Here is a 17,402-nt window from a genome sequence, read left to right on the forward strand (position 1 = left end):
TGAGGAAAATGGAAAATCTCTCTTCTCTTGGAAGCCAGTGGAGCGCATAGCTGAATCTGACAAGAAAGATGACTCTTCATCCCCTTTCTCACCAGTCTGATTAAACCTCTCACTCTAAAATGAACCCAGCACACTGAGAGCCACAGAATGAAGGGAGTCGAGCCTTTGCAAAAGCTGCAGACGGGAATCCCTACAGATACACTTGAAGGAGCAGGACCTTGAGGACAAGGTGATGCTACGAAATTCATAAAAAAAAAAAAATGCATCTGCTCCCAACAAAGGAACCAAAATTAAATTCTCGAATGGGAGGAGGGGGAAGCAGCCGGCCCCTCTTTTCAACTGTTTCCAAAAAGATTTATTTTTTGACCAGATCTGTCTCAGAAATTCTCAATCCTTCTGTTTAAGTATGCGGTAAGCCGGCTGTAATGAGTTAATCTACAACAGAGGGATGATTTCCTTGTGTGACTAAGACAGTAAGTAGACAGAAGGAGGACTAATTAAAGTTGTAACATCTGCCTTCTGAGCTCTAAATGTGTCTACAGACTACAAGCATCTTTCGCTCTACTTCCTTCGCTCTTAATCCAAGCAAAGGAAGTGTAATTGACAGACCATCTATTAATATTTATTTATATTTTAAATAAGATGCAGGCAAAATAACATTTTCTTCTCCTTGCTCCTTTTCGGTCACAGAATGTGTAAATTGAGTTGTGTTTTGATCATGAGTCTCCCTTTTTTTTTCCTTTTCTGGAGCTGTGCATTACCACGAGCGGAACACATACTAAATAATGAATGACTAATGAATAAATAGCCTAAGGTATCGAGCCTGCTCCCAAACAATGCAACTAATCTTCTGGCAAGCGGCATCATCATGATTACCATAACCAATGAGTATACTGTAACTGGGTGCTCTCAAATATTCATAGCATCTTCCACCTAAACTTCCACAGCTGATGGAGGAGGAGAAACTGAGGAGGGTGGGAGGTCTGTGCTGGAGCACGTAACCTGCTTACAAATTAACACCACAACCAAAGTCGGACTGAGCGCCAGTGAGTGAGAGAGTGAGTGAGTGAGTTTCCCCTCGGTCTCCTCTCGCTGTTGCACGGCTCTGCCTCCTCTCTCATGAGCCATCTTCTTCTCCACTTGAAGCATTCCGCGTCGTCGCAGCTTCTTCTTCTTCTTCTTCTTCTTCTTCTCCTGCTTCTGCTCCACTTCTGACTGACTTCCCAGCTGCTCAGCACACAGCCGGAGCCCGACCGAGCAGCAGCAGCAGCAGCAGCAGCTCTGCACCGCTCTCTGCCCCGCTGCTGTGTCAAAAGATAACCGACAACCGCAGACCCAGACACTGCGGGAGGTGACAGATTCAGATCCAGATCGAGCCCCCCCCCTCCTCCTCCTGCATTACCCGCGGAGCCATCCGGCAAAGCCAGTCGAGGGATGGAGGTATCTTACCATGCCAGATCTACACACAGGAGCAAATCTCGATAAGTATGAGCCGGTTTTTTCTTTTTGTTCCTACAAACTCGGGTCTGCTCGGCGTGGCAGCGGCGATGACTTCCCTCTCTTACAGCCTCGAGAAAAACCCTCTCATGGAGCCTGACTGTATACAAACACCCGGACTGTAACAATAAGACTTTATCACCGAGCCCGGCTCATCAGCGACAATAAAAAGAGACTTTATCGACAGCGCTTCCACTCGAAAAGAAGAACACATCACTTGCTGTAAATCGAGCCAGGAGCATCGAGCCAAAGTGCAAGACGAATGGTTTGGGTAACTAAAGCTTCACTTTACTACCAGCCATGCACGGTTAAATCTACACTACCTGCTGTTAATAGGCCAGTTATGAAACAGGTGTTGCAGAGAAGCGGCTTAATAGAGACTGTTAAAATTGCCGGAGGATGCAAGACGTCGCACAACAGCACTGCATGCTGGGCAGCTGATGATAACCACATTTCAAGAAAAAAAAAAAACAAAAAAAAAAAAACAACTCTTGCCTCCGGCAAACACTTGGGTTGCTACCTGATAAATCAACAGATGTTTTAGTCGTGTGGATTTAGGTCTGGAGAGAGGATTTATTCCGCAATGCATTATCAGGGATTGCACTGCTTGCTTCTCTATTAATTACTTAGTTTAATGGCATAGATGTTATCCTGGTGCCCTTGGTGCCTGAGTGCCACCTGTGATAACTTATGAGGGATCTTGTTTAGATGCGAGGTCTTTGATAGAATCTGGAGCTCTTGTGTGTGTGGAGATAAACTGTGCGTGTAGGCGAATTAATCTTTGCTCTACATGGATTTCTGTCCACCTGGAAATCACCCCCATCTATTCTAGAGAACAAAAAGCAAGTGGCAACCCCCCCCCCCCCCCCACCGCCCCCCCCTCGCTGTATCTCTGAGCTTGTTCGGATGATTACTTAGATGCTGGTGCACATGGCTCTCCCTCCATGTGCACTAGTGTCACACACGATAAAATGAAAGAAAAATTGATTTCCACTGCAAAAAGAGAACACACGTTTAAAGATGGAAACAAATATTTCACCTGCACACTATTACATGCCGTTACTCATGCTTACAACAAAATAGGTTGCCTCACCTTGTCAACGGTAGTGTCACTTCCCAGACAGGGGGGAAGATGAATTTGGTCATTATTGATGAGCTGAGTGGACACATGGGGCTGTCATCCCTGTCTCTCACTCAGAACAGAATATATTACACGCCGTTGACAGGGAGTCAAAACACAAACACAGGCTGACAGGGAGACTTCCAGGGTGAAATTTAAGGTGCAGGTGGAATAACTTGAGAAGCACGACCTCGAGAGAGAGAGAGAAAAAAAATCCAGCCGCAACAGTGGCTGTAAACTTCTCAGTCTACCCTGCAGATCGGGTTAGTAACCCTGAGAAAGAGAAAAAAACAAATTTAAATTCCAATATCCTCTCAATCTGCGGCTTGGTGGAATTTATTCAATTTTGGAGGAATGACGATCAAGTTGCAGCAAGCGGGGAGACAAAAGGCTTCACAGACAATCAGATATTACGAATGCTGGCATGATCCACGCCTGTCCTCCCACCATGCCTCCGAGCGGATTAATCAGTCGAGATCGTTCCCTTCCTCATCTCTTTGATTCATCTGTTTCAGAACAAACCCTAATGTCTGTGATATTTCAATACCCTGGTTGATGAATACATTTGGATTCATCCAGGCCAAGCTGGCTCATGTAATGCATGTCTTCATGTAAGTGGGTGGAAGTCACTTTGTATCTGCATTTGAGTCTTTTCCTCTTCATCACTTTCACCCACTCTCCCCCTGAGCTTATTTATGAACTATTACCATCATGCAGTAACACTTTATTAAGCATGTAGAAAGCCAAAGGGCCTATTAATCTTTCACTTGCAGTCTTATGCTCATTCTCTCTCTCTCACACACACTCAAGCCCCCTTTTTTTACTCAGTAGAGTTCCTCAGCCCTCTTGAATGATTCAGACAGCACTGAGGAGATGGCAGAGCTCCTGTTAGTCTTGCAGTGAGGGAAGTGATGTGTCTTCCATCGGCAACATATCAATACACATTTTTCACTGGCAGACTTTTCTCAGAGGCCGCAATCACGCTGACAATCTCTCGCTCGATCACGCTCAACTGTTGCCATTACGACACATCTGAGCCGGTAATGATTTTATATTATAATGTCATCGATCCAGTTGAGGGGTTGACACCCCCGGGTGGGTGCTGAGCAGATAACAGTGGTCTGTGCTGAGCTTTTGAGCTAAATACGATAAAGAGACGTTGGTTCGATTACACTGTAAACTCAATGATCATTTCTCACGCTGAGATCAATAGTGAGGTTTATAGTGTCCGCCGCTGAGATATGAGCTGCAACAAAATTAGCATTGCCTGCATGTGCTCACCCAAACATACACAGTATGTACACAAAGACACAAGTCAAACACATCTCTGAACAAATAGCAAGTTATCAATATTCATCTGAAATGAGAGGGGAATCTGCGATGATTAAAGACTGCAGCACAGTATGAGAATAAACACAGCAGACTATAGAGGCAAAGAAAAGGCTTTGACAGGGTACCTAGCTGCGCCTCAGTGAAATTAATTAATAATGGATAAGGTGAGTACAAAAAAGAATAGAAACAACAACAATAAAAAGAAAAAAAGTAACAGAAAGCTTGGGAATATCTCAGAATCAAAAAGGAGTAATGTTAGGACCTTTATGGAAAATGAAGACTATTTAATTGAAAGAGCTGCAGAGAAAAAAAGCCAATTTAACAGGCTTCTCAGCTTGAGCAGCCAGAGTAGATGTAACTCTGGCCAAAGATGAAGGGCATTCACTGCTTACTAGGCAGCAAATGTCTTTAACCATAGCAACAAGCATTAAACTATTTTACATCTGGTTTTGGATTAATGCTGAAAAAAGAAAAAAAAACAAAACAAAAAACACATCCTTTATCCTGGAAATGTATCTGTTTTGAGGGGACAGATGGCAGTGTGAGGAGCAACGTGAGCAGAGTATGAATGCAACAGATTTCTCACTGTGCATGTGTGCATGTCTCTTTCAGGCATGGTGCCCACGCCCCAGGTGTGCGTATCAACCCTGGTCACGGTGAGCACGATGGCAGTGGTGGACCTCTACCTGCTGGAGCAGAGCATGCTGGGGGCTCGTGGTATTCCCGGACCTAGTGTGTGGCAGTGTGCGGCGGTGTTGCTAGGAGATGTGGGCTTCCTTCTCGCGCTGCGCTTTGTGTCAGCCGGAGTGGTGTCAGAGGCGCGGTCGCCACGCCGCGGTTTTGCCAATGCGCTCTGGTTCCTGTTCCTGTCCCTGCTCCAGCTTAAGCTCTTCTTCGTCTGCCATAACTACAGGCAGGAGCGCCGGCCGCCTGACCCGCTGGCCAGGAAAACCTTGACGCTGCTGCTGTCCATCTGCCTGCCCTCCTTGTTTCTGATCCTGACAGGAGCTGACCACATGACGCCGCAGCGCAGGAAGCAGGAGGTTCGGGGCCGGCTCCTGTGGGTGGTGGTCGACCTGCTGGATGTGCTGGACCTGCAGGCGGGGCTGTGGGAAGCCCAAGGAGGGGGCGCAGTAGCGACAGGGGGCACCTCTGAGGAGAGGCTGCCCATCTGGGCCGAGGGCCTGGTTTTCTTTTACTGCTACGCCCTCCTGCTGCTGCTGCCATGTGTGGCCCTCACAGAGCTGGGGGCCACCGGATTGCCAGGACAGAGGGGGCCCCGTAAGGAGGCTTTGTACCCTTGGCTCAGCTTGGTCACTATCAACATCTTCACCCTGGCCTTAAGGGGCACAGGCATGCTGTGGTACAGGGACCCTCGAGTCTCCACTGTGTTCCTGGGGAAAAACCTGCTGGCTCTGGCTGTGAAGCTGAGCTCAGCCTGGGAGAGACACAAGCAGGAACGCGCTGCTGGGGGAGCTGGGGCTGCAGCTGGAGCAGAACCAGCAGACTCGACCGTGCCAAGCCAGAGCTCAGAGCAGGGAGAGGGCCAGGCTCAGGGCAAAGCCCCTCCCTCTCACTATCACACACTCTCTCGCTCCCAAAGCCACACTCTCTCCCACGTCAGCCTGGAGCCCACAGAGACACCCTTAGGACCCTCTTTCATCTCCCATGAACTCTAGAGAGTTTCACACACTCTGACCAAGCAAGCACGCACAAACGCATGCACACACACACACACACTCAAAACTTGGACAAGCCAAGCCAGTATCACATCCAAGCAGATATCAGTGATGGGTATAACGCAGTGCTGTGGAAATGCATTTGGCAAGCTTGGCTTTCTGCACATTTTGTTGTGCTAAGAATAACTCTGAATGCATCGCTGTGATTTGTGGGTGTGTATTTTTGAATTGGACACTGAACACATCTGTCAGAGTGTAAAGAATATTCCAGAAATGTCTTTTGAAGTCTAGTAGTGTTAATTCCTATGTTAAATCTCGGCACAATCGCTCTAACTGCCACATATTTGTTGAATTCTGTCCTGCACACGTCGTCTTGAGGTTGTAGTTTGAGTGTTTTTTTTTTTTTAAGTTCTGATTGCTTGCTACCTATCCGATACCGCTCCATGTACATGTATCTGTGTAGGAACATCGCTTTGGTTCATTTATTTGTTAAATTTGAGGTCAGTACATCTAGTTTGTTGAAAAATTAAATCAACATTCTCCCTGACATTAGATACAAAAATACCAAGGATGACCTTTAGCGTACATTTTCTCGCTCACTTTACAGGGAACTTTAAAAAGCAACATTTTTTTTTTTTTTTTTTAAAAGGTAGAGGAGAGATTTATTTTTTCCTTCAGTGCCACAGACCCATGATTCAAAAGCCATCTACCAATAAAAACCCACACACTTCACTGCGCTCCGGTATTTCAGTGCAGAGTCTAGTCTTTTCATTCCTGATATTCATTCCAACCAAACGCAACATTGGCTGATATCACTTATTTGTCTGGCAGAAAATGTTAATCAGAGGAATCAGTCACTGTGGTGTATGGTTGCAGTGAAATCCTGCAGACTCATGGACTTGATGATCGGCCAACCTTGGCCCACACACACCAAACTGTTTCAGATATGACAGATATTTGATTTGATTTTAACAAAGAACTGGATATTAAGTTTATTTAGTCCGTATTTAAGAAATGTATGTTGAACCTTCACATACATTTCAGGACTACTTTTGCTGTTGATGTTTCTATCTGATAGAGATTTACCACAACAAAATGTGCATAACTCAAGACGCCAACTGTTTGTTTTTGCATAAGTAAAATCTTTCAATGGTAGGGCTTAAAGGATAGTCTCACAATTTTTCACATCTGTCTAAAACAATAGTCAGGTGCCTATAGTGAACAGTGACATGTTTTTCTTTCTCTTCATACTGACCATTAAGAGATCCCTTCCTGATGCAATTTCAATGTAAGTGATGGGAGGAAAAAATCCTCCTTTTGTGCAAAAATGTATTAAAAAGTTTATCTGAAGCTAATGTGAAGCTTTAGTCATCCAAAATAGTAAAGTCAAGTAGATATCTTTCAACGTTACAGTCTTTTTAGTGCCAAAGTCCATCTTTTTGTTACTATACTGCCACCGCAGCTCAGCAGGGAAACACTGTCAGAGGAAACACAAAGAGGGAATTTGATGCTAAAAAGACTGTAACTGTGGGAGATATCCACTTTATTTGACTAACTCAGACTGCTGAAGTTTCTGTTAACTTAAGATAAACTTCAATTTTTTGCTCAAAATGAGGACTGTGGATTTTGGATTTTATTAAGGGATCTTCTAATAGTCGGTATGAACAGGAGGAATGATTATAGCAAGCAAAACCTGCATAAATGTTCATATGGGCACCTGACTATTATTTCATCCTTTAAAGATTGGCAATAAGCATTTTGCGTCATCTTAATCCTGTTGTAACACAAAATATAGGTCTATTTTACTACATTGTTTACAAAAACAGAACACCAATGTAAGTAATCCCTTTACAGTTTGACAACACATTTAAAAGTCATGTTTTGCTGTCTTCTATTGTCTGTAATTGTCTCAAATTCTCTGTCAGTTATTTTCCAAAAAGAAGAAAGAAACTGTCCTGTCAAGCCCTAAAAATCTCTTTTTTCCACTTGGATGAATGAAGCCTTTCATTCACAAAATTATCAAGCTGTGGGTGTGGTAGTATGTGGGCGTCATGGGATTATGGGTTATAGAGCAGCAGGTGTAGAGGATGTACAGTACAGTCAAGTGCCTTGTTTCCCCATGGAGCTACCAGCCTCTGAGGTGCACACATTATGTGTACCGTGTGAAACTTGGACATACGCCATGTGTATACTGTGAAGTTATTCCACAGCTGTTGTCAGCTACACCTCCAGGACAGAGTGCAAACTAATAAAGTGTTTCATACTTGCCTGGTGTTGACAGTTCATTGGCTATTATGTAGGAGCGTTATTGGCAGCCTGTCACCCACACAAAAGGAAAAAAGCAGGAGGCTTTAGGGACAAATAACTGCCTCATACTTGCAAACCCTCCCCCTATATTAAAAGTCAATCAACCCCAATTCAGAAAACTGCATGTTTTTATGTTTTTCTGATGCTGGGACTGGTGAAGTGAATGGAAGCCCCCCCCCCCCCCACATTCAAGCCAGAGGAGCCTGCTCTTTGCTTCACAGAGCGGCACTCTGACGAAAGGCCGTCATTTATCACAATTATGCCAGCGGCCCCATCAGCTCGGATCCTCTCACAGTAATCCTTGAGTGTGCTGTCTTGTTGTCTGCCTCTAATGCTGAAAGAGAGAGAAGTCTTGATGCGATGGGTTGTGCATGTCAAGAGTTGTAGTAAGTGTGTGTGATGTGTTTCAGAGTGAACTGGCTCTTTGCTCACAGCGGCTCTGACTGCATCCGTCGGCCTCTCCTCTGAGCTTTAATAGTGCTATTAATTGAAATTGAGGCTATTTGTCAAAATGAAAGAGCTTATTCTTACTGCTTTCTACTTGATTTACAGGCTATATTTACTCGGAGTATGTATACTGTAACGGTTTGTGCGTTCATTCTGAACAGGATGTTCGGTTTGCGACTTTCCTCAGTTCAGTATGCTCTGTGACCCAAAGAATTATTGTCAAAATAGTTGAATAGTCCACTTACTCCGACATGTGGAACAATAATTATAGCACTTCAGTTCCATCCAGAACATTTTGACAGTGCACCACTTAGCTGTAGCATGCTAATGAATGTATGCTAGCCAGCTTATCTAAGTTAGCCTGGTTACCCTGGTTACCCATGCTCATGTCGTAGTGTTGCTGCCGTCATTATTATTAAAATATGTGCTGTTATCTCCGTATTTAAACGACATCATGTCCCCCTCATCCCCCTCCCCTCTCTGTGATGGTCCGCTTTGAGTGAAGCCATTCGCAACGACTATTAACAAATTTGCTGCCACTGCATCACAACTAAACTGTTGCAGTAATAGTTTTAACCAAGGAGCCATTGTTGGATGTTTGCATTTTTCAAAATATAGGATCAAAATATTATTTTCTACTTTTTTTTTTTTCTGCTGTACCGAAATTGTACCGAACCATGGCCCCCAAAAACCGAGCTACATACCGAACCGTGAATTTTGTGTACCGTTACACCCCTAATATTTACATGGTGTTTTGGGACTAATGTACACACTCAGCCAGCCAAAAGGAAATTCATTTAAAGTTTCTGTGGGGAATTTCTCTCCAGTTCAGAGAGACTTTTAAGGAAAACCACAGAGGGATAACCAGTGTAGCACACAGCACCGACTCCCGCCTACCCGCTTTCTTTCATCTCCTACTCCTCCGCTTACTCTACATTTAATAAATAAATAAATAAATAATAATACATTTAATTTGTACCGCACTTTTCATTCATGGTGAAATTTCAAACCCACGCACTCCCTGTTGGGCAACTTCTCATATTTCTATTATACTAAAAGGATCGACTGCACAGAAAGCCGGCTCGGCAAATGACCACCTCCTACAATTTGTTACACCTGTTAAGCTCAAGATACAGTGCTCAGCATTTTCCCTCAGCACCCACCGACTCTTATAACCTACTCCTGAAGAGAAGTGCATGAGCCGCTCTCCTATTTTCTTTCTCCTTGTGCTGCTCTCTCCAGTGCTCTCTATTCTTCCTCTCCATTCGCATGTACTAATTTCACTCTAGCCTGTAATTATTCTCCTGTACCAAAGCTGTCAGTTTCCCTTTTTTGTCTCCCATTCCTTCTTTTATTTCTCTCGTTTGTTTAAATTTGCCCCGCAGCCGACAGGCAGCCTACCTCTCTGCACTTCCCCTGTCAAGGGTGGTTAGTCAGAGGCGAGGAAAAAAACAGAGAGGGAGAGGCTGGCTAAGATTAAAGGGTCAGGGCCACTGCCTAAAGCAGAGCGGCTGCCGACTGTCATTTATTTACCGCTTGCTACACACAGTGTGAGCTTGATGGAGCACGGGAGCCAGGAGAGACAAACGCACGCAACACGCTACCCCGACAACAATGACATCCCAAACAGTTCAAAAGGAGGCACCTTTAGACAAACATATGGCTTTGTTTTGCTTGGATGAGCACTTGGTTACAACCCATCTCACCTCATTACCCCTGACGCAGTGACAGCTACAGCTACAGTATGCCTACGAGCTCACACCTGCCTAGTCTGCGAGAGAGAGCCACATTTAACAGACAGATGTCTAAATCATTCATCATAGCACACACCATCAGCACTGCGGCTTTTGAACTTCAAAGTGTATTCTATGAGAAATAAATGATGCAAAGGACTCTGGAGACAAATGCATACTGATAGTGGTCTCAGATGTTTGGGGTGACATCAGCTAAACAAAGGAGATCAGTGTACCTGATGCAAAAATGAAATTAAAAAATTAAGAACAAGGGTTGAAATGATTAGAAGATTAATTGGTTAGTCGATCGACAGAAAATTGCCAAATATTTTCAGTGTTTCCCCTAGAATTTTTTTCAGGCCTGGTAGTACACACTGAAAAACCCTAAAGAGATGAGGCGCACGAGATGGCATATTCGCGCTGTTGGCTTTGGTCAGATGGCGTTGCAGGCGGTCTGCAATTTATATTTGGAGAGGATGACTTAATAAGCTGCATTTATTGCAGCTTAAATAAGCTGCCCCTCTCCCTTCTTCCCCATCGGTATTTTTGCTTGGCTCCAGAGTTTTGGAGAGACTGAATTTGAATTTGTTTGTCCGTCACCCGCACTAGAACTTTTTCCTCTTTTTCGGCGGCGCCATGCTCACGTTAGTTAACCTGCATTCCATATGCTCACGCTCACGCTCTGCAGTAATTTAAAAGGGACTCTGATAGCAGTGGCACTCGCATCGCATCAAGAGTTTCCCAGGCAACGACACAGAGGTTGACTCACGTGTCGGAACAGTGCCGCACAGAGGCTACCAAACAGAAATGATGTTGATTTCCGAATGAATGGATATTTGGTGTTATTTTTGGTATTAAAAAAAAAGAGATTTTTTTAGCCTGGCGGGGGCTCTCGTTGGCCTGGCAGCACACCAGGCCTCTACAATTATAGGTGAAACACTGATTTTGATAATCACTTAAGATATTTATCAAACCAAAATGCCAAACATTTGCTGTTTCCAGCTTCTCAAATGTGAGGATTTGCTGCTTTTTACATCGTTGTTAACTGAATATCTTTATGTTTTGGACTGTCAGTCTGACAAAAATTGCAATTTTACAATACAATACTATAGGGAGGACAGCTTTGTTTTGTTTCTGAATTCAACTGGACAAAACTTTTCTTTAATTTCACAAAGAGCCATAGAGGTGAGTGTCTCACAGAACTGGCCCTTTCATCTCTCACAGTCTCACAGTGGGGGTGACAGGGTGACGCTGGCCAGACCAGGCCCTGGGCTCTCAAAACCCTTTGAGAGACAGATGGTCTGACAAGATAACGAAGTAACAGCAGGATGTGAAGAAACTAAATTGACTGCTTGGGTTATTTTAGCTGGAGATGAGACTGAATACACACACCTCCTCTTTTCTTACACCCCCCCCCCTCTCTGTCTTATAAACACACACACATAAAACACACACGCACACAAACACACTCAGCACATGGCCTGGGACCCCTGCCGTCTGCAGTCAGAACAAATAGACTGTAAAACCATGGACTCTGAATGCAGCTTTAGATTTTTGTCTGAGGACAATGAACAAACGGCTCTAATATCTACAAATGTTGTTGTGTCGACTCATTTTTAGCAACGTTAACAAAACTCTGCTGATTCAGTGGGGAAAGTATGAATGTAAATGAAAAAAAAATTCTGAATAATATCTTAACAATAAAAGTCTCCCGTTATTTAGTCATTTAAAAGCTTTTAATTTGAAGCAGTAAAGCAGGAAATGTTGGGTTTGCATCAGCAGCAACTTAACACGACTGTGATAAGGCTGCCCCTCAGAAAGCTGGCCAATCAGAACACAGTGGGCTCATCTGGAGGGGAGACAGGAGCCAAGACTGCCTGTCAAGAGACAGAGGCTGAACTGAACTTTTAAACTACTGTGAATCATGCAAAGCTACTTCAGTGGAGTCCAAAAATAAAAATATAGAGCTGGAAATGAGCATAATAGGTCCCCTTTAAATCTGGCCAACAGAAATTAGTCACAAGACTATTCAACAAACCTAGTTAAAGAGGTTAATGTAGCCAGAAGATTTTATTTGACACTCAGCCAAAAAATCACTAGGAATCAACAGAGACCATACTACAGGCCCACATCTGACTGTCTTGGGTTAACCGTATCAGCAACGCATCAGCCTGGACTTCTGCCCGTCTGTCCTGGAGTGAAACTGCCGGACCACCTGGTAGGCTTGCTGTTGGGCCCTTGTTCTCTCAGGGACAAACTGCACCCGAGGAGTTGCCTGGGAGCATTGTCAGCACTGGAGGCGCCTTAACAGTGGAGCCCTGCAGGCAGACAGGCCTGCACCTTGGTGGGAGGCTGCGTAAGTGGACACAGCCCTGCACACCAACTTCAGAACCAGCTGAAACTGACTCGTCTTTACACGACGCTTCAACAAGCAGAAAAAAATCCACAGCTTTCTAATGAGAAGAGTTGATGTCAGATAGAAATAATTCCCTTAGATTTCCCCTAGCACCTCGCTGTTCTTTGATAACTTTAAATCACATGCTTCAGTCACTATCAATCACTATCACCAACTCAGTGATCAATTTATCTCAATATTTTAAGATCTTTTATTCATTTGTTTTCATTATTTTTTCATTATGTACTACTTATTATTGTTTACTTAATGTTGAGGATTAATTGATGATGACTGACTGACTGAGTAGTTGAGTGATGAAGTTACACTATTGGTCGGCCAAATGCTGCCACTTCCTGTATCTGTTTCATATTAAAAGCCCTCTAGCGTTTGATATTAGGGGTGTAACAGTACGTGTATTCATCCCAAACCGTCATGGTATGGACGATATAGTTTGGTGCATACAGTCATAAAAAGAAGATGCTTTGTGACACAAACAATTACTGTCAAAATACTAATACTATACTAATACTAATACTAATAAATGATCCAACAGTGGTAGTCCAACATGCGGAATAATAGTTATAGAGTGCAAGTTCCACCCCAAACGTTTTGGCACCACATCACTAGCAGGCTCATGGGTATGCTAGCTGGCTTAGCCAAGGAAGCCTGTTTACTCTGTAGTGTCGCTGCCTTCACATTGACAAACTAGAGACCCATAACACTGACCAAGTGCAACACTATTATTAAAATATGCTCCGTTATCTCTGTAGTGAAACAATACCACATCTCCCCGTCCCCATAACGTGGTCAGACAGCACGTCAGAAGAACCAGTTCATAGAGAGAAAAAATGTAGTAGTAGTATTTCAGTGAAGGTCGTGGTTTGGTCCCTCTGACTGATATATTATTATATATGACATCATTTGATTATTAATACTGAAGCATCAGTGTGTAAGCAGCATGTTTCTGTTGTAGCTGCTGGAGGTGGAGCTAGTATCAACTACTTTATATACAGTTAGACCATAAATCAGCATAAAACAGCTGTCAGCAGGTGCTCTGACTCCTTGCAGAGACAGGAAGGTTGTTTTCCTTTTCCACTGCAGCACAACTAAATAGTTTCAGTAAGTTTCCACTGCAGCACAACTAAACTGTTTAAGTAACAGTTTTGGCCAATGAGCCATTGATAGATGTTTACATTTTAAAAGACTAAAAGGTTTTCTGCCTTTTTTTCTGCTGTAAAATGAACTGAACCCTGACCCCAAAACTGAGGTACATACAGTGTACCGTTACACCCCTGTTTCATACACAGTACAGCCAAATACTAGGTTTTGACCTGGTCTAGTTAGTTTGTGTGTTATCTTGAGCTGTCACAAATTCAAGATCCTTCAAAATGATCAATTCAAACCACAGTGTGTTAGGGAAGGGAAACTGTGTTTTTTGGGGGGGAAGAACATCCAAAAATACCACATGTGCTCACTGATGCTGACACATCTGCACTCATGTCACAGTGACACTGTTTTATATGATGTGAGACACACAGAGGATTGTTGAAAAATGTATGCTTGCTATTGTTGGAGATTTTGTGTACAACTATTGGAAGCTTCCCAAAGAGGAACTCCATCGATTTTACACACCGGAGTATTTACAGGTCTTGGGGAGCAAGACTGCATATGTGAAAAAAATTGTAAAAAGCCTTTTGTGGCTCCAGAGGGAGCTGCATAAAATCTGATGAATTGCCTCAAGTGATTGACTGGGGAGGAAAACTGCAAGTTTGAAAACGGAAAAAAATCTGCAGGTGTGGAGTTAGAAAGAAGTGAGGTTACCAGACCTCTGTAGCCGGCTCCTCATCCCTGCTTAAGGCTGGAAGCTCAAGGCTACATTAGTATAACACACCCTATCTACAACCAAACTGTTGGCGGTCGAGTTGCATTGTGGGTAATGTAGCCAGGTTTGTGTTATGATACTTCAGGTTCTGTAGCATCGATTTTTAATTTTTCTTTTTTGTTAAAATTGTCCATAGTGATTGCAACTACGATATAGGACTGCAGTGCTAAATCAGTGGACTACACTGTTAAAAATATGCCCTCTGCCATTCAAGAAATGTGATTTTGCTACAAAAAAATATGTTTTTGCATAAAATATTATAGGTGTACAATGCCATTTCTGTTAAAAGTTAGTTAACAAGGTGGAACAAATCATATCTGATTGATATCTAGATGTTCCTGAGGGAGGGCGTGCCACCGATGTGCCACACATTAAAAACTCAATGACCTTTACAGTCGAGTGTGAGTGACAATCCGAGCGAGGTACTTAATTCTTAGCTTCAGCTCAGAGGGAACTCCGAGGTAGCTGAAGGGAAGGAAGATTTAGCTGCTCGTTAAATGTGATCTGTAAAAAACTTTAAATCAATTATAGATCTAACTGGTAAACAGTTCAGAGACAGTAAAATTGGGTTATTACAGTCTCTTCACTTGGCAGCAGTTAAAATCCTGGCTGCTGCATTTTTGAGCAGGAATAAAAGAAGCTGAACTGGGATGAGATTAAAGCACAGATTCTCCTTTTTACTGGATGTTTCTTGACTGCAGAAATCATTACTGTACTACTCACTGTATTTGCCCTTCAGAAGTCACTGTTACACTTCAATCTCAAAGGTTCTGACCACCATCTGTGTGTGTCTGCAAGATTCTTCATTAAACTTGTATTAAGTGATTTTTTGGCCACCAGCTCCTGAAAAAAATATCTGGCCATGTTCACCAGCTGGTCGATAACTTTGTCTGCTGTCTGGGAGCTGGGCAGGTTGTACACAGTCGGTTTGTTGAGATTTTTGTGCTGGAAACAGCCGCCTGCTGCATCTGGAGATGTGAGTGAATAAAGAAAAATAAAGTTGCGGGCTGTGAAACCAAAACAATGTGTTGAAAGACTCTATAAAGCTCTGTAGAGCCGAGAGGAACTGCAGGGTGATGTCTCTGTGGGTTTGTTACTATCAGCAAAAATATTGATTATCGCAGCTTTAAGGCTGGTCTCTTCGGTTCTCTCTGATGTGGAAAACTCTGAGACTCCATGACTCAGTTATAACTTATGGAGACATTCGGTTTCAGCAAAGGTAGAACTGAGTGTTTTAGATGAGACATGGACATTACGTTTATAAATGATGCAGCATGTGGAGTGAGAGATGGACCGACACTAAAACTGAGATGGAGAGAACAGAGAGGGTTGAAAAAACTTAAAACTAAATGGGAACAAAGCATTGGGCAGGGAGAAAATGTGCAGGCCGACTAAAACAAAGAGGTAGTTAAAATGTTATTAAGGAGAGCAAAACAGCAGAGGAATGTGTTTAAAACAACTTAAAGGAGCAGTAATTGTGAGCACTAAATCTAAGTCTGAGTCTGGCTGGTGATCAGGTTTCCAGTAATGAACAGATCCTATGTTATAGTTTATGTTGTGCAGCAAGTGACAGCAAAGTACATAATTTTCAACAGGACCTTGAAATTATGGCACTGTTGCTGTAGATGTCAGATGAGAGAAATATGAGACTTTCAGATCATTTAATATCTCTCTGACACCAACATTGGTTTCCTTCCTGATACCATTAAATACGTGCAGTGTAGCTCCCATTTCTTTCACTTGTGTTCACGTTTCCTTTTCTCTTGTCTGAGTGTCATCATTAAGTCACAGAGATGGATAACTGTGAGGATTGATGAGCACTGTCTGTTATGAGGCTAACCAGATCATTTGTATACAATACACTTGTGTGATCAGTTTTAAGATTAGATTAATACACAGACGGTCAGCATGCAACTTTTTCAAATACAAGAGGATGGTTTTATTTATAACTAAAGATGATTCAGCCTCAGTTATTCTATTCCCCCTGTACTGTTCATTGCTCAATGCTTGAACACTGCTGAGTTATTTTATTATTGTGCCAGCTAATACATAAATTTTTGTAGTTGGAATTGGCATCGGTGGTGAAAAAGTTGTGTGGTGCATCCCTGAGCAATAAAAAAAAACAAGACAACCTCAGCGGTCCCTGTGGAGCAATTGAAGCAGGAGAAAGTATATAGAATTTAAGACAAAACCTTCACAGGTGCAATCCCATTTCATCTGCTGCTTGTAAAGAGTGAGGCTAATGCAAACGGACAGCTGTTGTGGATTGAGGTGCTGGTGTCTCTGGCCTGGAAACAGCGAGAAAATAGTTGCAGACTGAGGCAGAGCGTGGCACCCACCTGCACAATGGAGCTGTGCGACTAGAATAAGAATGGATGGGAATATGAATAGAGCTATGGGAGGAGACAGAGGTGGTGATGAGGATGTACAGAGAGGTGACTGAAGGGGAGAGAGGCAACTGTGTTTTCGGCAAAGTGACAAAAGGGAAGGATCAGGTTGTCTTGCAGTTAATGAGAGCTGTGTGTTGGAGGACGGCTGATAAAATGAAGCTCTGCTCTGGCAATTACGTTAATAGTCCTGATTACTTGAGGAGAACAGATGGAACAAGAAGTGGAATCGTAAGTAATTTTACCTGCCCGAGGATGGGGCCCAGTGGGGGTCCAGGAGCTGCTTGTCCTGACCTCACTATAGCCCGGATTACACCGCTTACATCCAATTTTTTCACAGCCTTGGCTGCCTTGGAGATCTTTGACATCCTGGTCTGTGTGGAAAGCCTTAAATCTGCCTCGAAGTCAACAAAGAATCCATCCACTGAAAAAGCAGAAGAAAAACAAACAAATTAGCTTTTCAAGCATAAACAAGTGCAACAAATCATTTACACGCTGGGCTCATTAAATGATCATACAGTCAAGTCGATACCGATACCCACAGGTGAAAACCGCGCCTTTCCATTGCAGCGGGCGAGTAATTAAGAAAATCTTTGCCTTCGATCGGCTCAGTGAGAGCCACT

The 17,402-nt window shown here is 43.3% G+C and overlaps 2 protein-coding genes across 2 annotated transcripts in view; one reads left to right on the forward strand and one right to left on the reverse strand.

The window, feature by feature from the left end:
- The window catches only part of mrpl11 (mitochondrial ribosomal protein L11), a 45,246-nt gene that overhangs the window by 15,727 nt on the left and 12,117 nt on the right, over nt 1–17,402 (reverse strand). Inside the window, exon 2 of the mRNA XM_044364170.1 lies at nt 17,025–17,203. Coding sequence (XP_044220105.1) covers nt 17,025–17,147 — 123 coding nt within the window. The 5' untranslated portion in view covers nt 17,148–17,203. The remainder of the gene's footprint in view (nt 1–17,024; nt 17,204–17,402) is intronic.
- tmem265 (transmembrane protein 265) lies at nt 379–6,268 on the forward strand. Its single transcript, XM_044364169.1, has 2 exons — nt 379–1,768; nt 4,562–6,268. The coding sequence occupies exon 2, from the start codon at nt 4,564–4,566 to the stop codon at nt 5,626–5,628; it is 1,065 nt and encodes a 354-aa protein (XP_044220104.1). The 5' UTR covers nt 379–1,768; nt 4,562–4,563; the 3' UTR covers nt 5,629–6,268.

Source organism: Thunnus albacares, chromosome 10, assembly GCF_914725855.1.
Source record: "Thunnus albacares chromosome 10, fThuAlb1.1, whole genome shotgun sequence".
NCBI lineage: Eukaryota > Metazoa > Chordata > Actinopteri > Scombriformes > Scombridae > Thunnus > Thunnus albacares.